General features: G+C 52.1%; 2 protein-coding genes across 8 annotated transcripts in view; one reads left to right on the top strand and one right to left on the bottom strand.

The window, feature by feature from the left end:
* MBP (myelin basic protein) overlaps nucleotides 1–3,428 on the top strand; it is a 113,455-nt gene extending 110,027 nt beyond the window's left edge. For all 4 annotated transcript variants that reach the window (XM_060029247.2, XM_060029246.1, XM_060029249.2 and 1 more), the window contains one exon: nucleotides 2,023–3,428. In XM_060029247.2, the coding sequence (XP_059885230.1) occupies nucleotides 2,023–2,067 (45 nt within the window). In that variant the 3' untranslated portion in view covers nucleotides 2,068–3,428. The remainder of the gene's footprint in view (nucleotides 1–2,022) is intronic.
* Nucleotides 3,429–9,881: 6,453 nt separating this feature from the next.
* The window catches only part of ZNF236 (zinc finger protein 236), a 103,456-nt gene continuing 89,019 nt past the window's right edge, over nucleotides 9,882–24,318 (bottom strand). For 3 of the 4 annotated variants that reach the window (XM_060029245.1, XM_060029241.1, XM_060029242.1), the window contains 6 exons: nucleotides 22,477–22,664; nucleotides 18,434–18,562; nucleotides 17,429–17,626; nucleotides 15,169–15,298; nucleotides 13,284–13,460; nucleotides 9,882–12,448 (listed from right to left, as the gene is read on the bottom strand). In XM_060029245.1, the coding sequence (XP_059885228.1) occupies nucleotides 12,324–12,448; nucleotides 13,284–13,460; nucleotides 15,169–15,298; nucleotides 17,429–17,626; nucleotides 18,434–18,562; nucleotides 22,477–22,664 (947 nt within the window). In that variant the 3' untranslated portion in view covers nucleotides 9,882–12,323. Of the gene's footprint in view, nucleotides 12,449–13,283; nucleotides 13,461–15,168; nucleotides 15,299–17,428; nucleotides 17,627–18,433; nucleotides 18,563–22,476; nucleotides 22,665–23,666; nucleotides 23,734–24,318 lie in introns of those variants that run through there. The other variant, XM_060029244.1, reaches the window with a different exon arrangement.

Raw genomic sequence — 24,318 nt, 5'->3', positions numbered from 1 at the left:
CAGAGGCAGGACCCACTCTTCAAAATGTCAATTCTGAGGCAAATCAGATAAGAAAATAAATTCTACCTAAACGTCCAAGCAACAGAGACCATCACGATATACGTGTCTCGATTCTGAAATGTAGCAGCGAGACGGCGAGGATACAGACCCCGGAAGAGCTCTGGGTCTAAACCCGGAACTGCAGGGTTTCCACCAGTGGCCCAAGCCTGGCCGGGAGGTTGCCTGCAATGCCCAGACCATTTCTGGGTCTCCCAAGACTTCTGAACAAGAACGTCCCAGGGCTGAACCCAGACGTCTGCAGTTAGGACGATTTCCCTCCTCATCTGGGGTTCTAACCCCTTTGGCTGGCTGACTTTGGGGAAATTATGCAACCTCTCTGAGCTTCAGCTCTTTCGACCAGGCAAGGGGGATGCTAACAACACCTCCCTCCATGTTGGCTTGCTCGTTCACAAGAGGAAACAGACGTCACGGATTTAGCTCGCGGGAGATGCTCAATAAATTGTAGGCACGATGATAGAAAATAAACCCCCCAAATGTGCCATTTATCATTTCACAAGGAGCCCCGAGGACATTCAGTGGCGTCTCCCGTGAACTGTCTGGCCCAGGGCGTGGGGCGCTGACTCCGTCTCAGCACAGGTGTACTTTGTCAGATGGGGCCGTGACTCTGCTCCTGCGCAGGAATAAATCACACTTTCGAGGGAGCCCTAACAGGTTGATCTGCGGGAAATTCAGGGCACGGTGGGCCAGGGCAGACTGGATCAGGGCTTCTCCGGCAGCGGCTCTGAGGACCGAGCACGCAAAGCTGAGCCGGGCTCACACGGGACCGGACCCGAGTCCCCGCTGAGGAGGGTGGCCCTGAGGCTGAGGTGACAAAGCCCCTTCCCTGGGAGGGAGCGTCTCTGGGTGATTCCTGGTACCTTCAGAGGTTAGAATTCCACAAACCTTCTCGCTTGTGAAAATAAAATTCCTGGTGAGTTGTTCAGCAACATAGGGATGTTTCTGGAAAAAGCAAAACCCCAAGAAATCAGAACTACCATCTCTCTGGCTGACTGCGTTAATTATAAGGATCTGGGGCCCTCGTGCTTCCGTCACCTTATTTCTGGTAACGTGAGGGACGGAGGCATGGCCGAGGTCAGGTCAATAGGTGCCCGTCTGTCATCTGGTCAACAGGGTATTTCATGTCTGTCTTGCTCTCTGGGGGCTCACAGTCGCAAGGGAATCTTTGAGAGGTCAATTTTTCATCCATAACCTAAGAGAAAAGGGAAATCCAAAGAGACTAAAATTTGAATGAAAATTCAAAGGCAAAAAAAAAAGCGCCCTTTTCCGAGTTAATCTAAGTGACATCTGGGGTGACAAGTGCCATCTTCTCAGAGCCGATGCCCAGCCATGCTCCCTGGAAGAAGTTGTCCCCGCCCAGCCGTCTCCACCTCCACGACTGCCAACTCTTTTTTTTTTTTTATTGCAAATTGTATTTGTCCAGAAAACATGTCAATTCACATGTTTTAAGACCCTGAGGTCGGAGTTAGTGGCCGGCCCCTCTGGGAGGCTGGTTTTCTTGGTGACGCAGAAGAGGACTCATGGGAGGGGACTGTCCCCGGGGAGACCAGCTGAGCAGTGGCCCCTCCCTGGCGGCCCAAGCAAGGGTGTGCCCGTGACATCAGCACCTCAGCTCCCACAGAGGAGCCTGTCCCTGTCATCGTTCACGGGCCGCTTCCCCCGGTCCCCGGGAATCTTGGCCGAGGAAACGAGCTCCTTCAAAACCTGGTAATATATCAGTTGCGCTTTTCACGCCCGGAAAATGCGACGAGACCCCCAACTCTCTGCGTCCTATTTGCCCTGAGGCACTTGGAGGTCCGACGGGCTAAAGGATGCTGGAGACACGGGGTCAAAGACTTGCTCCGTGCGGCATCATTTCCAGCAACAGACCCAGAAGAGGCCCCGTGGCTGGCGACCCAGTGACCGCAAGGACGCAGGGCGGCCGGGCGGCCCCGGCCCTCCTAACCCTCTGTTTCCTTTTCTCAGGGAGGACGAGACGGCCGTTCGGGGTCCCCAATGGCGAGACGCTGAAGCCCTGCCCCGTGTCCCGGAATCCCGTCCGTCCCCAGCTTCTTAACACAACTGCCTGGAAGTTAACCGCGAGCCGTAGATCCCTAACGTAGCCGCTGCCCCCTAACCCTGGCGACAGCGCACAGCAGGCCCCGCGCGCGGCCTGCCGGCTTCTGGCCGGCCGCCCCTCTGTCCCCTCGCCCTTGGAGATCAGTGACGTCCCCCGAGAGCCGGGGCCGGCGACCCTCCCCCGTCGCCGGCCCCCGTCCCGCGATGGCCCGGGGCGCGGCCCTGGGGACCACCGCGCGGGGCGCGCAGACCGTGCGGCTCCGAGCTTCCTTTGGTTTCTTTCCGCCGCTCACCCCGCGAAGCCTTTCCCCTTCTAACCAATCGGCTGGGCGCGGAGCGGCTTGGCGGCGGGCGCTTTGGTACGTGACAGGCGGGCGGGCAGCGGGGACTGTCCCGCGTGGTGGCCGCGGCTCACACACCCGGATGAGCCGGATCGGCGCGGGCGGAGAGGGCGCGCGGGGGCAGAGTCGGGCCGGGCTCTTCTGGGAAACCGGGCGGCGACGGCACAGGCTCGGCGGGCAGCAGAGCGGCCTCGCCACGACCTGTTTCCACCCGAGCCCGGCGGCCGGCCGGGAGGTGGCGCAGCTCGGAGCGGTGGCAGGAGTTTCCGGGGAGCCTCGCGGTGGCAGGCTGGTCACCGTGAGCGCGAAGGTGACAGGTGGCGTAGTTCAGCACGGCGGTGCACACGGCAAACACTAAACTCTCCCCCACCCCCGCGGAAACGTAACCGTCCCGCCCGCTTCCTCCAGGAAACCCACTGACGACGAGTACGCTGGCCTTTCCCGAATCGCCGGCCGAGCACGTGGGGATGGGCAGAGGTCCTCCAATCCCGCTGTTTCCTAACGCGAGCTGACATCTCCTGCGCTCCCCCCGCTCCCCGTAACCTACTGATTCTTGCCTTTTGAGTTCAGCATCTCTCCCACAAGCCCTCCAAGGAGCCCCGCACACTGGCGTCAGCCCCCCTAGGACGGAGATGAGGACCTAGTCAACATAATGCCCAAACGCGAATCTAATCCCCTTCTAATTTTGAATGTTTCGTGTGGGTTTAATATAATGTCTATTAATATATAGCCTCAATGATGAGAGGATAAGAAAAAAAAAAAGGAAGAAAATTTCTGAAACAAAACCTCCAAATTGCTATACACACACACACACACACACACACACACACACACACACACACTGCATCTTTGAGCTGTTGACTGAGTGACCTCCATTCGTGGCTACACCCAACAGCAAGAGCTGTGACCCTGGGTCTCGTGGAAAGTATGCACTGTTCTTGAATATTGAAATAAAATACACTTTTAATGATATTTGCATGGCCGTCTTCTTTGGCTTTTATTCTGGTCTGTGGAATGCGAGCCCACGTAGAGCAAAACTCAGAGCTGATGTGAGTAGGCGTCTCACTGTCACAGGACAGAGCTGCCTCTCGGCACCTGTTTGAGGAGGCGAGTTATCATCAGATGGTTTGTGTATCAATAAGAGAAAGTGGAGTAGAGGCCGCTGTGAGGGCACTGAGTCTCTGACTCACAAGGAAAGTAATTTTTAATTTATCTTTAAACAATCCTTTAGAGTATATTTACATTTCACTATCTTACCAGCATACCAGTCCCCGTTAACTTGAACTGAAGAACCTTTGAAAAATGACTTTTTGCCACGCAGAGACGATGACAAAGATAACTGATACTGGAAATTTTACGTATAGTTGCTTTTGGTTACAAGAATCATCTTTCAAAAAGGTAAATGGAAATCTTATGTTTTGCTTTTAACAAACCACTGGTTCCCTTCCGTCTCAGGAGCAGCCCTGAGAAACTCACAAATGCCAGCAAGGGAAGCGCCCTCCCCGTCGATTGCAGGGTGACACCGGCCGTCCTCAGGGAGCACCCAGGCTCAAGCGTGCTGTGCGCGTCCAATCCGACAATAAAAGCCGGCCCTGCCCAGTAGCCTGAGGCCCCATCCACGGGGTAGATAGACTCCAAGCCATGCCAACCCCCAAACCCCTTCAGACCAAGGGATTTGGAAAAGCATGCAAAGACATCACATCTTTTCAATTCTGCTCTTCCAGTTGGCAAGTCTATTTTAATGTTACATATATAGAAAATGCATTAAGTGGTAAACCAAGGGGTGTCCTAGAATAACACAGCGTTTACCATGATGTGATACTAAAATAAAATGACGCAAAATAGGAAATGAACCACGGAAGGGGTGTTCTCACTGAGCATTTATCCAAAGCGGTCTGCATACCCCCCTCAAGTTGAAGGAAATTAGTTTACCAGGCGGAGCTCCAAGAGAAGTGGGTGCTGGAACCCCAGCCGGGACACTCTTCCTCATCTCACTGTGCTCACCCCGAGGACCATCGCTCGCAGGGTCTAGAGGTATCGGGAGGGTCTACTGAACCGAGAAAGGCTCTTCCCACCAGGACAGGAAACCACAATGATCACGCTTTCCAAGATATCGTATCAATCTGCACAGCCACCTCCACGCCACTCGGTCCAGACCGAGAAACGTATGTGGCCTCCTGTCCATCTGGGCGGAGGATGGTCCGAGGAGCTGGTCCAGGGTGCCCAGCCCGGCGGGAACAACCTCTGGAGGGAGGGTTGAGGTCGGGAGCAGGTCAGAGGTTAGCGGAGAGGATGTTGGCTCAATCCGTGGGGCTGGCTTCATAAATCGGGTGCGGGCTGTAAATTGGAATTGGGATTTTGGGAGGAGAGAGAACTGGGGCCTGAGGAAAACACTGAAATAGGGAAAGAAAAGCCTTCTTGTAGCATCTGAAAACGAGAAGAGCCAAGCCTTTAATTGAGTCTATTAGGGCTGTCGTAACACTATACCACGGACTGGGCGGCTGAAACAATAGATATTTTCTTTGCTCAGGGTTCTGGAGGCTGGAAGCCCACGGCCAAGGTGCTGGCAGGGGGATTCTGGGGAGGCCGCCCTCCAGACGCCACCTGCCTGCTGGTTCCCCGCGGCCCCTCCTCTGGGCACGTGACACACTGCTGGTGTTGCTCCTTATGAGGGCACCAGTCCTCACCCTTGAGACCGCCCTTAAACCCTGATTAGCTCCTAGAAGTGCTGTCACACTGGGAGTGAAGGCTCCAACAGATGGATTTGTGTGGGGAGGGGCACCAGTCAATCCACAGCAGGTGTGTGTTTCTCGTGCAGCGACAAGTATGTCCTAGACCCCCATCTGGCAAGAGTTTTAATTAAACTACAGGACTTTGCAGGGAGGACGCTTGCTTCTTTCCCCGAAAAGGTAACATGAAGTGAAGCATCTCAGTGCATTTTCTGTGGCGATTTTTCTCTTGAAAGTAGCGAAGAGTCAGGGAATCCTGGGCAAAGCGGCGTAAGGAGGGGGTGCGCAATCGCAGCCCGGTGAAGCCGAGGGACGGGTAACCACCGCGGGCTGTTCACTCCAGTGCACGACCCTGGAGCAACGTCCTTTGACAGCATTTGCCCTGGAAGCAGAATCAACCACCTAACTTTCGAGAAACATGCTGATTTCAGTCGGGCTCTCCCTTGCCCCCCAGACAATCTCAACTTTGTCCCCAGGGGGAGGGTGACAGCTCCTCCTCTCACAGCCTCTTCTCAGCTCGACTTCCCCCCCACCGCACCGTGAAAGAACACGGGTTTGCCCAGCACCCGAACCTCACCAACTCCAGAAACTCGTTGCTCGGTCAAGACCCAAGAGCACGCCTAAGATGACCAGTGCTTCAACCGCATCCAGACCAGCTGGGGCCCCTGCTGCTCGCAGCCTAGTTCCAGATGCTGGTGCTAAATTAAGGAGAGATTTGGAGCAGAGCGCGGACAGAGTGACTGACAGGGTGCACAACAGCCCCCGAGGGGGTGTCCTGATGGCCCGGGAGGCACTGGGTTGGCGGCTGTGCCCATGGCACCTGCACCAGCAGCACGGTAGCCCTGGGAGGCCCCGCCCACCTCGGGGGGCAGAACCTGGCCTCTGACGAAGGCCCCCCGGGGAGGTGGGGACGTTGCCCGTGGAAGACACCCACTGGACCCAGAGGTCAGTGACCGGTTCACCTCCCTTAACATGAATTGTGGCAAAATCACTTATGATAACGGGTCTGCTGCACAGGTGGGCAACGTCCTGCCCTCCTCGGGGACGCCTGTCTCTGCACCTTGGCAGCCAAACCTCGGAGCAAAACAAGCAACACAGGCTGCTGCAGTGACCGAGGCGGGGGGACCCCAGAGTGCTTGCGAGTCCGTGTGGATGCTCGCTTCCCCCGCTGAGGAGGGAGGAAACGAGGGCAGGGCCTGCAGGCAGCCAGGAGCCAGCCAAGCTGCAGGAGTTGGTTGTGCGTCCGGAGGCGGGGCTCTCACTGTTGGAGGGGGAGGGGATGAAGCCTGCAGTGTTGGAGCATCTATGGGACCCCATGGTTTCACGTGTAGACGGGTGAAAAGTCTCAGATCGATGATGAGTGCGCGCGCACACACACGCGCACACATACATACACACACTCACTCACACTCCCCCCCCCCCCCCCCCCGCCCCACCACTCAGCTCTTGGCTTCTAAATACCACGCTCCACTAGAGGGAGCCAGGGCTTCGGGAAGAAATGGCTGGTTCCAGCGCTGGGACAGGGAAAGGGAACAATTTCTTGGGCCATAAAGTAAGAAAGCGCTCAGAGAGTAACGTGGGCATGTCAAAAGGACTCAAAGCTACCTGAAGGAGCCCCTACTGGCCAAATCCAGGACTATTTGAGAGTCAAAATAAGGAAGGATCCTGATGGATTGCAGCCATGAAATAAAACAGGAAGCCACAAGCCCGAACCACCATAAACACAAGAATAAACCACCGAGGGAGAACAGGAAGCCCGTTCTCAAAGTGTAATACCAGCTCCTGATGACAGAGGGAATGAAGGGACCTGCAAGCAGGGAGACGCCGGGGTACCACACAGGCTGTCGGCGGGATGAGGCACTTGGCCGCGTGGTCGCAGAGCCTCTCACAAATACTCACCGGTTACAGAGGGGAAATGGTTACAGGGTTGACACCGACAGCATCAGTCATGGGACACGTGGACACTGCGTGTCACCTTGATAAGACGCACTGAGAAGAGCATCACCTCTGTGACGCAGGACCCGGCCCAACCGGAAGGCACGGCAGGGCGGGGGCGGCTGCTGAACTCGCTTTCGGACGTCAGGGTAACAGGAACCACGGCGACATGGGGAGGGGCATCCCGGGTGAAGAGGGTGCAGGTGCCGGCACGACCCTGCACCGGGTCTGCTGCACAAAGATCTTATCCTTCACAGGTTCGGCAACACCGGAAAGGGGTGTTTTATGAAGATTTCTCTGTGCCACTCTCACAACTTTTCTGTAAATCTGAAACTGCTTCAAAGAGTTTACACAAGAAGGATAAAGATTTCGGATTATTAAACTTGAGAAAGATAATTCAGAGACAACCTAGAAAACAATGCGTGGTGATAAGGGTGCAGATGGCCACCTGTTGTCCACCTCCGGCTGAGATCACATCAAGATGAGCTACTTCAAGTTAATCCGTAAGAATTTCTTCCCCTGATGCCGGTTAACAGGGTAACCTACAATCACCCTGTTCTGATACTAAACTAGTGGCATAGAACCATCACTTCTGGTCGATAGAGAATTTAAAAATCAGGGAAATACCTGTTTATTGGCAGAAAGGAGAGGGTGGGGCTGTGTGTTGCCCCGTTTTTCACTTTTTCCTTAGAGAGTAGAGGGATTTAACACTTTAAAGGTACTGCATGACAGTAACATCTCCTCAGTGATAGAAATAACACTATGGGTGGTGCACAATAAATTAATCATTGACATTTGTAAAAAAAAATTTCCATTCATAGAGTATGCTGAGCCGGGAACATATTGCCAACAACTGTGAAACATGGTAAGTTCTCCCCACCTGCCGGCTTAGAAGAAGACCCGCCAGCTTCCCGGCTGCTGGCAGGAGACTTGAGGCTCCCGGGCCAGAGAGCAGGGGCTGGCAACTCACAGTAGGAGGAGGCACCAGAGCCCCGGCGTCTGTGTTGATACCCCAGGCGACCTCCACATGCAGCCCAGAACGGGCCAGGTGATGCCTGCACGCAGGGTGTCGTGTCCCGGGAGAGGAAGCAGGGCTTTGGGAACCTGAGTCTCCAATAAACACACGGCAAGCCGGCCTGACCTTTGCTTCGGTGAGACATACCTTGATTACACGGGTCAGTAAGAAAAGCATCACTTGGCTCTGGAGGAAGATGTCCTCTCTCCCGAGGTCGTATTCTCTTCAAACTGCCTTGAAGAGATCGTGGAGCAGAGATGGCCAGTGCTTTACCCCTAACACTTGCAGAAATGAGACAGACCCCTGGAGGACTACCTCCCGATACACCATAGCTCACTGGTTAAGAAGAGGTCCTCGAGCTGGGAAGGAAGACATGTAATCAACTAATTTTACAGACCAGAGAAGTGAACCGAACTGCCTAAAGACAGGCGGCCCGTCAGCGCCCTGGCTAATCTGACCTGAGGCCCCAAGGCCTGACTTCCCAGCTCTGCCCAAGCCCAGGACGCACCGGAGACTCGTGCCCTTGACTGTGTTTAAGTATCAGCAGCAATCTTACACCACCAAAAAGCCACGCTTTCCGGAAACACTCGGCCGGGCCATTTTAAACAGCTGCAATCCACGGTAGAGGGAACAAATGGGCCACGACCTGATCGCTTCTGAAAGAACAGCCCCCTTCCCCCACCCGCCGTATTTGGAACACTAATAGAGCAATATTCTTTCTACAAACAAGCAATGAGAACAGCAAACTTCTTACCATTCCCTCTGAGCAAAGCCCAGGAAAAAATAAAAATCACCTTAGCTGTTTCAGATGTACATAAATCTGAGTGATGATCTTTTAATGTTAAAAATGTGTACCTTCATGAGTTATCACTATCCTTCTGCAAAGAGGAAGCTCCGTGGGAAGAACAGAAACCCACCTCCTTTTCAGAGTTCCGCCCCTGTACTAACGCACGCTCCTCTTGAGCATAAATACTGGTGTTCTTGTAGAACTCAAGCTCACCAACGGCAATGGGCAGGAATTACAAAATACTCTTCTGGAGAAACACTCGCTAGTTCAGTGCTGACACTGGACGAGATGGAAACTTGATGCAAGGATGGGAACTACTCACTTTAGGACCGATTCTCCTCATCCTGTCAGTAGCGTGCTGTCAGAGGATAAGGAGACATTTGAGGGACTTCCTGCTGAACCAACAGGCTGCAGGCTGAGCCCCATTCTTGCAGGACCCTCCAACCACACGCCTGCCTTTAAGAGGGACAGAGGAGAGCCTGGGGCAGGGCGTGGGAGTGCAAAGGTGTTTCCATTTGCATCTACCGCCATTTCACGCAGACGCGACCACTTGTGCAGCTGCCTCCTGCCCCCCAGCGGCCTGTGAGCCACATCCCAGTTTCCAGTTCAGTATCATGGGTGGGAAGGGAACGCACCCTCCTTCGGCTTACTTAAGGGCTTCACCGTTACTTTACCACAGAAGACAGTTAAAGACAGTCATGCCCTTTCTAAAGGCACTACTTTACAATTTTACTTTGTTTTCTTGCCTGGTCATTTATGACCAGGATACCGCTGAGTATGGCCAACAGTGAAAACAACAGACACTGCTACCTAACACAGACGGCCTGCCTGTCATCACACCATATTTGGATTTTTAGTTTGAAGATCTGCAAATAAACCTTGCAAGGGTAGCGTTCGTCAAGCGCAGAGGTACAGGAAAATATGATTAAAATGCTCTTCTGTAAAAACCTGAGCTTGAAAGGAATTCATGTGCCAAACTATTTTAAAAGAAAAAAATTAATCACATTTCCTAACTTCATTTTTTATTTATTGTTATTTCCAAAGCAGATACGCTATGATGAGATATTTTTAAAAATACAATTATCTATCCTCAAAACCCTGGTTATGCAGGAGACTAGAAATCTCTTGGCAGAAGACTTTTTATCAACCAGTAAAGTATAAAGATCAACCTGTACTCCACTCCACCAAAAAGTTCAAGTGATATTATGTCTTTACAAAACCTTATTTTTCAAGGAATGTCTTGCAAAGAAGCAGCTTTTATAATTAGGAAGTAAATCAAAAGAATACATTAATGTCTTGTGTTTGCCTGATAATAAACTGAGAAAACTCACAGAACAGATTATTGATAGATTTGTTTTTTCATTAACCAAAATAAAAGTAGGCTTTAGATTCACCTGGTAAGGCCTTACTTGGGCAGTGCACCAATACAATTCACTGAACTACGCTTTCTATACAATTAGGAATTAAACAAACCCCTTTTAGAGACTGACCTGAGATGACATTTAATGCTGAAACCAAAATAAATAACCTAGCAAAAACAAAATTTTTAAGATTTCAATCATTTCAACTTCGGAGATATTTGTTCACCAAAATTAATCAACATTTCTAAAATAGTTTAATACAAAATTATAAAAGAAAAGTGCAATAAAAGCAGAACCTTTAACTCTGGCGCAATGACAATTATTCTGAATAACAGACTGCAGCCAGGTATACACACTGACATCCAAGAAAAACCTCAGGGTATACAAGTCCAGCATCACAAGAATAAGTCAAATAAGGCTTTTTTTTTTTCTCCCTTAAAAAAATATACAATACATAAAGCCGTTTGAAAAAAAAAAGTAATATTATTTAACAGTTTTCTGACTTAAATATTTTCACATAACAAAAGGTTTTATATCACTATCGATGTTACTTATATACATATGCCAGAAGCGTGAACAACAAAAAATCAAAAGACGCCCCTTCAAAAAATAACAGGAAAATGTCTCTTTCTTCAGGAATCTGAAATGAGCTCCTCTCTTAATATACAAAGTCCATACAATATTTATATCATAAAACTGCTCTCTTCTGAAACCAGCGAGGCAATGAGAGAGAAAATAAAGGCGATTATTTTTCAGGAAAAACAAAAACAAAAAACCAACCCCAGCTTTATGTCACAATGACAAGGATATCCATTTATTAATAAAATGAATACAATACTGATCTGAAGTGCTCGCTGGGAGGTAAAAACTCTGTCGCTCTCTCTGTAACTGGGACTAGTGCTTATTTACAAAATATACTGTTCGGCCACACAGAGGCCCATATATCTGTATATGTACATATGTATTTATATATAGAACATATAAATAATTTCAAAGGAGAGATTCACATGAAGTAAAGAAGTTTCCATCTTTGGAATGCTGTGGGAACGACACACACTCTGCCCCAGCGTGGGCAGCGCGGGGTAGGATTTGGTTTGGGACATGTTCAACGTGGCACCATTGATGATACTAAAGAATTCCCTGAAATAAAAAATACACCTGCTTATGCACGAAGAGAAAACCACGGGGCTCATACAGGTTCTTACCCTCAAAGTACAAATACACTTCTTACTCACTGAGGCGGACAGGGCTGCAGTCCCTTTGTTCCCAGGAGACCATTGTGTGATTTCGGACCTGCAGTGCATGGCTTGTGCTTTCTGCGGTAGCCCGACCCATGTACCCGAGTATCGACTCGGGCAGCGCGAGTGGCATCATCCCGCGCGGACAGCTGGATCCTCACGTGTGTGTCAGGCTTGCTCTACTCCCCGGGTGTACGCCCCAGACACTGCATTCTTGTCACTAACGATTAGATATTTGTAATGGAGAGAGAACTGGTCCGGCCATCTCTCAAGGTATTAGTTATATTAACTTATGGTAGACTAAAAATTAGAGTCAATTTCTACTAATTTCAAAATTCACAGAGAAAAAGATGGAAAAAACCTCCCTGCGTGTTGTAACGTTTTTTCCGAACTTCATGCACCTATCTTATGTTTGTTTCATGAGCTATGCTTCTTATAACAGAAAGCATGAAGGAAAACCTATCTGGGTTTTTCCACGTTAACTTCTGTCTTTGCTAATACAAAGAAATCACACTACAATGAGAGTCCGATCCAGTTAATTTCTTTTTAACTAGACGCACTGGCCACGGAGTAGGCGAGACTGCTGACGTAGTACCTGAGTTCAGTGATTTGCAGAACAACAGCAACGTGCTTCCACCTTTCCCAGCTTTCTTCCTGAAGTCTCTGAAAGCCAATGATTCTTTAGATAATTTTATAGCTATTGTGGTAACATTTTTAACACTTGAGGCTTCAAAACAGAAATCCCAAGTGCTTTGTTCTTCTCCACACTTCACTCTGGAAACGTTCTCGGGGCCGGGCTGTGTCAGAACACGTTGGCCAGGGTCTGCCACTCGCTCGCGGGTTCCGGCTCCACCTCCTCCAGGTGGAGCGCACGGCTCAGCACCTCCCCTCCGTGCTCCTGGGGGACGGCGGGTTCCTGCAAGGTTCCTGCCGTGGTGATAAAGAAAGAGTCCCAGACATTCACTAGCACAAAATTATTCACATTTAAATAAGGACAACTTAAACGGAGACAAGAAATTCCTAAGTTGATTTGTTTTCCTTCCCGGTGAAAAAAGTCATCTGAGCTGCAGGTTTCATAATTCTGTCGGTGACGACAATTACTGTTACTTGAATACGAATACTTGAATACGCACAGAGCGCTCGTTCCCTATGCTCATAAAGCCTATGTTCCTATGACATCCTTGATGAGCGATTACTAATTAATACTAGTGATAACGACAGGCACAAGTTTTCTAACAGAAAGTAAAGCACGAAGCACTAGTGTGTAGATGTTAGAACTTCCTCTTCCTCAAAAACTTCACAACACGAAGGGTCCTACCCCTGTGGCTCCAGGAAAGCCCTGGGCACTACTCCCGCCACGCTCAGGCCGTCCGACTCCCCTCGTGGCCACAGCACCCAGACCGGCAGAGCGAGCCCAAGACGCAGGCTGTAACCCTCCCTGACTTGTCGCAGACACTCCGCGGGCTGCGTTCCAGTCCCCGCCCCAAGCCCCCCGCCCCTGCCTGTCTCCATAAAGGGTGCGGGCATTCCTGGACAACGCGGGAAACAAGGCGGACAGAGGGACGCCCCTGCCCTGCCGGCACCAATGCGGGGGAGTCAGCTCGGGGACACGGAGGCCCATCTGCGGAGCCACAGGGCACAGACTCGCCCGACCTGGACCCTGAGCCTGAGGCGGGGACGCAGGGCCAACCCCTGGGGGCCGGCCGGGCGCGGACCGCTCAGCTCACAGAGCCCCGCGCACCGTGCAGCCAGGACGCCTCACCCGCGTAGCTGTGGGCCCGCTTCATGTGCAGCTTCATGTTGCTCTTCTGCGTGAAGCCCATGACGCAGTAGTTGCACCGGTAGGGCCGCTCCCCCGTGTGCTTCTTCATGTGCACCTGCAGCGCGCTCTTCTGGTTGAAGGCCTTCTCGCAGAGGGTGCAGTGGAATGGCCGCTCCCCTGGGGACAGACAGCACAGTCAGCGTCCCTGATAGATGGCGCTCGACGAGCACACACAGCACAGAGTAACTCCGAAGAAGGGATGCGAGTTTAACAGCAGGCTAAGGACGTTCCTCACTCAGGATGCTAACCCACAGGGTTCCAGCAAGGCCACTCCATGGGGAGCCATGAAAGACACCTTGATCAAAAGCTATGGAAAGTCCTAGAAGCACCCAGAAATAAAGGTAGAGCACATATGGTTCAAACAAAATGTTTCTAATCCATTTTGAGCAGAAAAGCAAAAAGACATCAAGGACATGGGAATATCAAATCCAACTGACTAAAAGTATGGTTTATACAATATGCTTCAAACAGTACTTAATTGCTTTCAAGCTGACGTGGAAACTGACAAATGGAGGGAGAAGTCGCCAAGCTGACTTCCGCTGGGGGCCTGCCCAGGTGAACGCCTGCCCTACAGCCACACTGCGGAGTCCGGCCCGCTCCACGCAGCATCTCTCTGCTTCCACCCCCCGCGGCCCTGGCAGTCCTGCCACCCCTCGCTGTCACGCACCCGCTTCCAAGTCCCAGGGACCGGGTCCCTTCCTGCCCCAGGGCCTGGCACAGCCCTTCCCCCGGCCTTGAAGGTTCTTTCCCACATGCTCTGCCACGCTGCCTCTCGGGGTCACGTGCCAGCACCCCCAGGGCTGTCCTGGGAGCACCTGGTCCTCAGCCCCCCAGGTGTCCCTCCACAGCCAACGACAAAGGAGGTCTTCCTGCAGCTTGCCTAGGGCAGGCAGAGTCCCAAAAATGGCCCCCCAAGGTCTCCTGCCCTGAACTCTGGGCCTGGGACTATGATGACGTCATGCCTGAGAAACGAGAACGGCCACAGATGAACTAGGTCGCTCGTCAGATGACTGGGAGTGACCAAAAGGGAGACTGCCCTGCGGGCCCACCCTGATCACATCGTCCTCAGAAGCTGGGATTCTCTGGAGACGGAAGGGGAAGCTGAAGACATCAGGAGCTGGAGTGACGACGGGGCACCCATGTGAGCAGGGACGTGGCCCCAGTGACAGCCACAAGGTGCCCACTTTACACACATGCCAAACCCTTCACGTGCATCTATGCTAGTAAAAACGGCAGTCGTTTCTCTTGATTATGCTTTTGAACGAATGCATTATGAAGTAACCACATGGTTGTTTTTCACTCAAGAGCTACTTGCTGGACACCCGGTGGGCGCCGGGTCTGCGCTGACAGGCAAGGGGCATCCCTGAGGACACATGGCCCGCAGGCCGGGGAGGGCTGCTGGGCACCTGCTGACCACACAGGAGGCCCTCATGCCAGCCGGGGCACCAGCGGGGCAGGGCCTCTCGGGAGGAGGCGTCCGTGTGAAGGTGAGTCAGAGACGGCCGGCAAAGGGACAGAAGGGCTGGGAAGACGATGACCCACCAGAGAGCACCGGGAAAAGGGTGGGCGCCAGACAGAGAGCTGGATGCGGGGAGAGACCTGCCTGTGGCCGTGGGGCCTCGGGGGCTCAGGGAGGTCTGGCGGGCTCTGCCGGGGGTGCTCAGGGGGAGCCTCCGAGGGCTCTGGCCCGGCTGCCAGGTGAATAGAGGCCTGGAGGGGTGCACAGAAGATCAGAGAGGGTGGGAGGCCGAGCCCATGGTCCCGAGGAGACGGAGGGGCGGAGGGGGAACGAAGCACGGCTGTGGGGGTCCCGCCGCGCGGTCACCTGTGTGGATGCGGCTGTGTCGCTCCAGCTGGCTTGGTTTGGCAAAGGCCTTCTCACAAGTGTCACACTGGAACACCCTCGGCTTCTGAGAGCTCAAGGAAGGACCGGCTTGATGCGTCTGCATGTGCTCCTGGTAAAGACAAACACACATGTGAGGAATACTGAAGATCATACCAGAACTTTAGACTTGAAACAGGAGAGGAAAACCCGGCGCAGAAAGGCCCGTCAGTGGGAGGAGGACCACAGGCTCGCCTCCGATCCGGACCCTCGTGGGCGTTCCCGGAGCAGAGTCGGAGGTGGTACCCGGTGGATGGGAGGCCGGGCCTGCAGCTTGCCAGGGAGACCCAGGCTCCCCCCGAGCCCCTGGGCTGCATCTGGGCGGGGTGGTGTCTCGGCCTCCCTCCCTGTCGGCCACCGTGACAGTTGTTAGAGGACCGGCTGGATGTTTTGCAGGATGTCCCTCAACTGAGAGGTGTCTGATGTTTTCCTCATCACCAGACCAGGGCTGTGGGCTGTGGGGTGTGGGCCGTGGGGAGTTCCGTGCCATTTCCATCCCACAGTATCATCACTGCTGGCACTGACTCTGATCACGCAGGCAGCATCCGTCAGGTTTCTCCAGAGAAGGGCGGCCATTTGTACCCCCTCCCATCACGCGCCCTTGCTGCTGCTCGCCCCTAAGGAGTGGGGCCACCCCCTCTTGGGGACAGCATCCACAGGGGCTACTCGGGATTCTTCTGCACGGGAGACTAGCCTGTTCAGCCGATCATGTTTCCACCAGTAACGATCGTGGAGGTTTTGCACTGTGGGCTATCACCCAATTCTACTTTGTCTTCTGGCCCCGGCTGCTCCAGCTTTGGCCCCAGGAACTCCTTCAGCTGCCCCCGTGCCCCCTGACGCGGGCCCGTCATACACTGCATGTGGGTGTGATGGGTACTTCCTTATTTTCTGGCACAATGTAATTTTTTAAAAATTCCAGATTTCTGAAGGTCATCAAGAGAAAGTAACTTATAAGTATTAAAAGGCCAAATTTAGTATTTCAAACTGTGGATGTTTATGGAAGAGTTATGTCTATGTATAGTAACATATACGATTTTAAACATCTTAAATTTTCTTGAACCATTTTTATTCTTTTCCCTCTTCAAAAGGATTTCTTCTCTATCAGGCTGTAACGTTAGTATAGTTATAATTTCTGTACTGTCTACTAAGAGCTCAGTGCAGGCCTTAAGTGCTTTATATTCCTCAAACTCACCCTAAAATGTAAGTATTAACACCCTTATTTTATAAAGCAGGAAACTGAAGCTGCAGACGGTACGTGACCCGACCAGGAGCACAGAGGCTCTAAGTGGCAGAGGCAGAGGCACACAGAGGTCGGGCGGGGCTGGGGGCCCCTCAGGCATAAGGAGCGCTCGCCAACCTCACCGACCTCGCGCTGCAGCCTCTGCAAGAAGACTTCGTTTGACAGTCAGTGTTTTGCTTTCAAAAACGAACATGGAGTCTCTTTTCAGAACACATTAATACTGGGGCTTCTCATCTCAGAAAACAGTAGAAAAAGAGGCGAGAGGTGCCAGGCAGATGGAGGCCTGGAGAACAGAAACTCGGTTTACTGACTGACCGTCTCCTCTAAAGGCCCTGAAAAAGGAAGAGTGGGATTCACTGTGCAATCAGGCGTCACAGGATTCTCGTGCTTTTGGTAACTAAGCAGCAGCAGAGGAGGGGCTCTGGCCTGGAAGTCACAGGCCTGGGCACTCCCCCTGACCGGTGGTCCTGGAAGTCACATCACAGTACCCTTCCTCATTCTTTCCTCTACTGTGTGGACATCCCAGAGTGGGACCCTCAGGTTGTCCCCAATGACTGGCAGCTACGAACAACGCTGACCTAACCCTGAGCTCGGGCGGGCATATATGCCTTTGTGCCAACTCTCATGGTGGGAGCCGCTCTCGCGTGGTTAGGTATCGCCTAATTCCCCTGCAGGATGCCAGACCAATTCTGCAGCCTGCCAGCCGTCACGGAAGTTCCTGCCTCCCCAGAGCCCTGCTCATAGGTGCCGACAGAGCTCTCATACGTGTCCCCGCGATGGGAGAAACGGCATCTCAAGGTGATCTGTAAATATGTTCACCTCCATGGGCCTTTCCTTGAAAAGAGATGGGAACCGTGTCGCTCACTAGGAAGAGTCCTGACCCCACCGAGTCCTAGGCCCGTGCAGCGCCTCTGACCTGAAGTGAAGAGCGGCGACGCTGCCGGGAGGGGGGCGGGGGCGTACCTTGAGGTGCGTGGCGCGCTTGAAGGCCTTCCTGCACACGGGGCAGACGTGGATGCGCTCCCGGCCGTGCATCTCCTTGCTGTGGTGCAGCAGCAGGGCGGCCGAGGCGAAGGTGCGGCCACACTCCAGGCACTGGTGCAGCCGGCCCTCCTTCTCGGGCTGCCCACCCTGGGCCAGGTTAGGAGACACGTCCGTCACCTGGAGCGGGTCAGAAATCCCGGCTTGACGGGACCGGCGCGAGGGGTACAGGCAGCCCCGCCCCGAACCCAGCCCCCGAGCTCGGCTGTCATCTGTGGGAGGCGGCCGGCCTCCTGGCCTCCCGTGGGAGCAGCTGCAACGAGCAGCTCAGGCGCGCCTCAAGCACGCTGACCGGGCAGGCCCTGGGAAGCAGAGCACGGCGCCGGCTGGGACCCCAGCCGCAGACCCGGCCCCCAGGTCACTTGTCGTGGCCGCTGCGGGCGAGGTCCTCACCCCTCGTCTTTACTTCTCTGCAAAGTTCCAGGAGTTTTTAGGCCTTTATATGTGGAACTCTGTCATTTACTACGTGTTCGTCCACCCTCACCCCCGCTGCCAAACTGCGTTTAAGAAAAAGGACTAGTCAAAGGAGAAATAGGTCATGCACACACACGTGAACGTGTATACTATGAAAAAGTATAGCAAGACTTGAAAGAATCAGCAAAGGTATGACAGGAAATCCTACAAAAAGAACAAAGGCAAGTAAATGGCCACGTGCAATCTGATCAGTGGGCAAGTAAAGAAGACAGTGATAGATTTAAAACTACACTTCCGCATTACTGGAAAATCATGGAACAAACGAGACCCAGTGCTAACCCCCCACCCCCGGGTCCTTCCTGCTCAGCACCTGCTCGTCTCTCGGGAGACACACGTCTTCAGGCTGGCGCCGAGCCCGGCCATGCAGGACTCTCCAGGACCCTCCATCCCATCCCTTCTGAAGCTACGCTTTTTGAAAACTATGAGAGATTGTGGATAAAACTTGTGCTGTACCTGATAGGCGATTTCTTCACAGGCTGCCGACGGCTGTGGAGTGGGGCTCACCAGGATGACCTGGGGCGAGCCCGCACCCCCAGGGCCCGAGAGAGCGGGGTCCGTGAGCAAGGCTGGGAACTGCTGACCCTGGCAGAGGTGATTACTGCTTTAGAAGTTGTGACATGATCAAATCCAGTTGTAATTTAAAAGATCTCTTATGGTGCAGTAACTTCAGAAAACAAGCTGGCAGGTCCTCAAACGCTAACCACAGAATCACCATATGACTCAGCAATTCCGCTCAGAGAAACGAAAACCTACATCCACTTGAAACCTTGTACAGGAATGTGCACAGCAGCACCATTCACAACAGCCCAAACAGGCAGAGAACCCCAATATCCATGAACTGATGAACCAACAGACAAAATGTGGTACAGCTATACAATGGAACAGTATTCATCAATAAAACAGAATGATGATGACACGGCTACAACGTGTGCAAGCCAGTGAAGGAGGCCAGTCACAAGGACCAGAGTCTTATGATTCCATTTATGGGAAGTGCCCAGAATCGGCAAATCTACAGAGAGTGGATCAGTGGTTGCCAGGGGCTGGGGGAGACCTGCAGGGGTGGGGTGGATCTGGGGTCGAGGGAGGGACTTGGGGAGTGACTGCTAACTGCTAATGGGACAAGGGTTCTTCTCAGGTGATGACCTGTTCTAAAATTAGATATGGTGATGGTTGTACAGCTCTGCAAACATACTAAAGACCATTAAATTGCACACTTGAAATACATGGGTGAACTTTACGATATATAAATTATATCTCAGTAACCTTGTAAAAAAAAAATATATATAAAGGACATTTGTTTAAAAATAGACATACAAAACTACTTTGAGTCTTACTGCCACGCCAGCACACCTTTATCAACTGACTGTGAATCTGAGACAGAGAGAGAGAATGGATGTGGTGAGGGCGATGCAGGGAATGAGTGCAGAGACGAAGTTCAACCTAAAGGAACCAACACTGTACTGCAAATGCAGGCTCCATACTAAGAACACAACTCGAACTGCTACCATTAAAGCTGATTCTAAGTGTATTTCACACATCCTCAAAACACTCACTCAAAACCATGGATTTGAAGAATCCCCATCAATGCACGATGCTAAGGGGTAAGGGGTCACACGGCCACACAGAACATGGCCCATGTCGCTGGGGGCCTGCAAGCTGAAGGGGAGGGCTGCTGCTCAATGCCCTCACGGGACTGACACAGGCTGAGCCCCAACCGGGAGGACAGAGGCAAGGAGCGGGCAGGGAGATGAAACGCAGGGCCAGACGGCACTGTGAGCACTTCCTCCACCAGAGGATTTCAGGTGCACTTCTTACTGCAAAGACGCCGCCCAAGGCAGATGGGGAAACAAAGGCAACGGGGTAGAATATGGGATATATGGGGCAGAAAATAAATTTACAAGGTCATCTAGATTCTAGAAAAAAGAGAGCTTCAATTAAGATTCTTTACTTTCCATAGGCGATTTTTTAAAAAGTGAAATAACATTTTAGGTATCTCCATCCATCAGTCCAATTTTCTTACACAAACGTGGGATGGATTGAAAAGTTCCTATGTACCCTAATAAAGCATCATGTCCACTACCCCCCTTACACAGGGAAGTCGGTTGAATATTGCTATCTTCAAGTAGCAGTTACTGCTGCACTTCTACGTGTCTGTGTCTGGCTTTGGCCCCCACTCTGATTAGACAGTTGGTACCCAGTGTTGGTACCCAATTTTGAAAAATCAATCAAATTTGTCAATCAAAATTAATAAATTCACATTTCCTTATTTTATTAATCAAGAACAAATACAACTGCTGGCCAGAAATTCTGACACACCTGAAGAAGTGCTGGCTCAATAAATTCATATATTCCCAACTAAAGCTAAGACATTTGAGACTCTTAGCTCATACAGGTTTATCAAGGGGAAATTACAATTCCTTTTTGTTTTGAAATGACAACACTGTAGAAGAGATCAGCAGTTGTCAGGGGGAAGGGGAAGCAGATGTGGCTAAAAGGGCAACCTGAGGGATCCTTGTGGGGATGGGCGTGTTCTGCGTCCTGACTGTGCCAATGACAACACCTGGAGGGTGCGGTGCCCTGGTTTTACAAGATGCTACCACTGGAGAAACTGGGTAGGGGGTCTACGGGATCTGTGCTATTTCTTACAACTGCCTGCGAATCCACAATTATCTCAAAATAAAAAAGCTTAATTAAAAAGAATCCTGAATACGACGTGATTTACTAGCTTATGGCTGGTGTTCCAAAGGCTAATGTTAAGTATTCTAATGCAAATGCCCTGATTCAAAAATCAAGTGCCTAATAAAATAAATGCTCAACAATTAGCTATACTTACAGAAATGATGACCTGAATCCGCTAAAATGGCATCATCTAGAAGTCACTTATTTTTGGTTTGTATTATTACTTGCAGTCTGTTTCTTTGCTATATTTCATTTACACTGAGGTGGAAATTGTAATAATTCTCATTCCCCAAGTGCACATGAATTTTGTAGACCCCTCAACTGCTCAGGGGGCCCAGGCTGCTGAGTCAAAATCGCCTGGGAGGGAGCGTTCTGGTCGGCCGGGACAGAAGCCCCTCGCATGCAGTGTCCCACGTGTTCCCTGGGCAAAGGGCCGGGCATGCTGGCAGGGGATCTCACAGGGCATGAGCCCAGAGCGAGCAGAGGACACGTGACCGTTCTACAAAGGGAAAGAGGGAGGACCTAGAAGAGCTAACCCATCCTGCAGTCAAAACAGCCAGCACGCACCTGTGGCAGGATCAGAAGAGACCCTGCTCTGGATGCCACAGCCATCAGCGTTTCCCTGCACAGTGAGAGCCCAGAGCGGAGACGAGGCTCCAGCCAGGAGAGCAGGTGACTGTCTACTCTGCTGCCCAGCCTGCCTCTTCACAGCCAGCGACACGCACAGCCGGGCACACGCACAGCCGGGCACACACACAGCCAGGGACACGCACAGCCGGGCACATGCCAGGGACACGCACAGCCGGGCACATGCACAGCTGGGCACACGCACAGCCGTGCACACACACAGCCAGGGACACGCACAGCCGGGCACACGCACAGCCGGGCACACGCACAGCCGGGGACACGCACAGCCGGGGACACGCACAGCCGGGCACACGCACAGCCAGGGACACGCACAGCCGGGCACACGCACAGCCGGGCACACGCACAGCCAGGGACACGCACAGCCGGGCACACGCACAGCCGGGCACACGCACAGCCGGGCACACGCACAGCCAGGGACACGCACAGCCGGGCACATGCCAGGGACACGCACAGCCGGGCACACGCACAGACAGGGACCAGCAGACAGGTCCGCTATCGAAACTCCTACAGCGCTTTACTACAGGGATTCATCACTGTAATTAATCATCCTTTCTCATGAGTTTTCTAATTAAGCTGTGAAAGGTTTTTCGGCATCTTAAGCTCAATGCGTTATCTAAAATGTACACCCTTCTATCCAGCACATCTCCTGCAGGGATTCATCTAAGAACATAAGTGATACAGAGCATAAGAATTTCCACCCTACTAATAACAAACCCTGGATGCAATGCAGTGCCCCTCAGTAAACTCATCTACAAGACGAACGGTGGTACAGCCATTACAAACGTCTGCACTGCTGAAATCATTGGTGGGAAGATATTCACAATATAATTAATGAGAGGGGGAAAAGTTTACACTACACGATATATACGTGAGCTCATTTCTGTAAAAGTTAGAAAATACGCATCTGTACGTATTCATAGAAAGGTTCAGAAGGGAAGACACACTCAAACGTTAAATGCAGTTCCGTTTGGGTAGTGGATTTTTTTAAATGCTTTTCTGTATTATCTGGATTTTCTTGTACTCCCCACTTTGCATTTAACAAATTACTTTTTCAATTTAATCAGAAAAAACCACTTCAGCTTTGAAAGAGCGTATTCAGAACACACACTCAGGAAAGTGATAAGTTCCCCGGGACGACCCCGTGGGGCGGGGGGAACACAGGAACTCACCTGAGAAGCGATGTTGAGCGTAACCGTGTCCAGCCCCCCGGAGAGCAAACCCTGAGTGTCAGCCAGGGTCAGCGTGACGCTGGCCTCTGCCCCCACTCCCGATGAGGACATGACCAGGTTCTGGGCAGATGTGGCAGATGGGGACATGGGTGTTGTCAAAGGCAGGCTTCCAGCTGTGGCATTAAGTTCTACAGAAGAGGCAAAACGGGAAAGTAGGTAAGTCCAATGTTATTCGCACGGGAAGACAATTCTCATAAAGGAACGCATCTGTCATAGTCAGCATTTACAGTGCCTAAGCTTGTGAAAGTGCAGGAAGGCATCACAGTATCTTTGATTCCAACGTTATGGCAAGGCTTTTGTAAATATCTACACGTCCTTACACGTAAATGTACTCTGCTTCTGAAGTGTAAACAGAGAAAAAAGCCGTAAAAGAGAGTGAAAAAGTGACTCTGAGGCCCAGTCACCGCTGCCAGTGCAGAAGGAGACTCAGACAAGAATTTCCAGGACACTGTCCTCATCCAGGACCAGAGACCAGCCTGGAGAGAGGAATGAAATGGGACCCACTGAGCGACAACCAGCTCCACAGTGTAACATCTGACAACTCTGCTTACGTTCACCTATTCTGAAACACAGGCAATCAAAATCAACCTCATGCAATCCTTTAAATACTAATTTATCCTGCAGGGCACCTTAATCTTCTTTGGAGAACAAAACAAAACACTATAATATTTTCCCCTTGTAGCTAATGATATAACAGAAAGGAAGACGTCTGGGACAGATCGGGCAAAGAAAGGAAGGCCTTCTCTTCCACAACACTGAAACTCATGCACCTACTGGCAAACGAAATGGGCGTAGCATGGTACTGTCGAAGTCCTGTGGCGGGCACCAACAAAACACAACTGTTTAAAGTTTTTACTTGTAAGCATAACACACATGCACATGCACGTGTACACACACACACACGCACAATTCTCACAAGCTGTCCTTCCATTCACCTAGCAAACGTGACTTATCACCCACTTGCGTCAGCCACCGTTCCAGGTGCTAGCGACCCCAAGATGACACCTAAAGCAGAAATTCCGAACACTAGTCCCTAATTAGGTCTGAACACAAAACACCACGAGACTCCCGCGGTCCTCTGCTGAGACCTGGGTCTGCCCGCGTCGGGCACAGGGAACCAGGCTACTTACTTGTAACTGGCGTCCTCCACAGATCCACACTCCCGGAGTCCCACACTGTGCTGCACACACCTGGAACCTTCAAAAGCAGTACAACCATTAGGAGGCTGGGAGTCTCCGCTCTGAAGCAGCCACGCGGCTCCCGAGAACCTCGTCAGCCCCCCCTCGCTCGCATCTGCACAGCGCGCGTGCCCGGCCGCCAGGACGGGAGGGGAGTGTGGATCTGCGGAGGTACCCGGGCCACCTCCTCACCGGGCATCCCCTCCACACACCCGCCATCGGGAGGGGTGAGGATGAACAAGAAGGACCCTGCAGGACCTGGCGAGGAGCAGCTCCACAAGCTGCCATTCAGTCAGAACCCTAAGGAGAGGACGGGGCCGGCCGCAGGGCGCGGGCTGGGAGAAGCACGGTGGTGTGAGGGCCACGTCGGCCAAGAGCACCACCATGGGCTCAGGGATCATCCCGGAGTAGCCACAGGACTCCAGACCTCACCACAACTCCTGCAACTAAGGAGACGCAGACCTTCTCCCCTTCCGACCAGTGAACTACGTCCAACGTTCTGAGGACGGTTAAGGTAGTGGAAGGTTCCAGGACGACGTGCAGCACAAGGAATGCAAAGAGAAAACAAAAGCCTGCGAGTTCATTAACTAAGGTGAACCCTGAC

This window comes from Delphinus delphis, chromosome 13 (genome assembly GCF_949987515.2).
Source record: "Delphinus delphis chromosome 13, mDelDel1.2, whole genome shotgun sequence".
In the NCBI taxonomy this organism is placed as follows: domain Eukaryota; kingdom Metazoa; phylum Chordata; class Mammalia; order Artiodactyla; family Delphinidae; genus Delphinus; species Delphinus delphis.
Note: the sequence above shows the minus strand (reverse complement) of the source record. Positions and strands in the feature narration are given on the sequence as shown.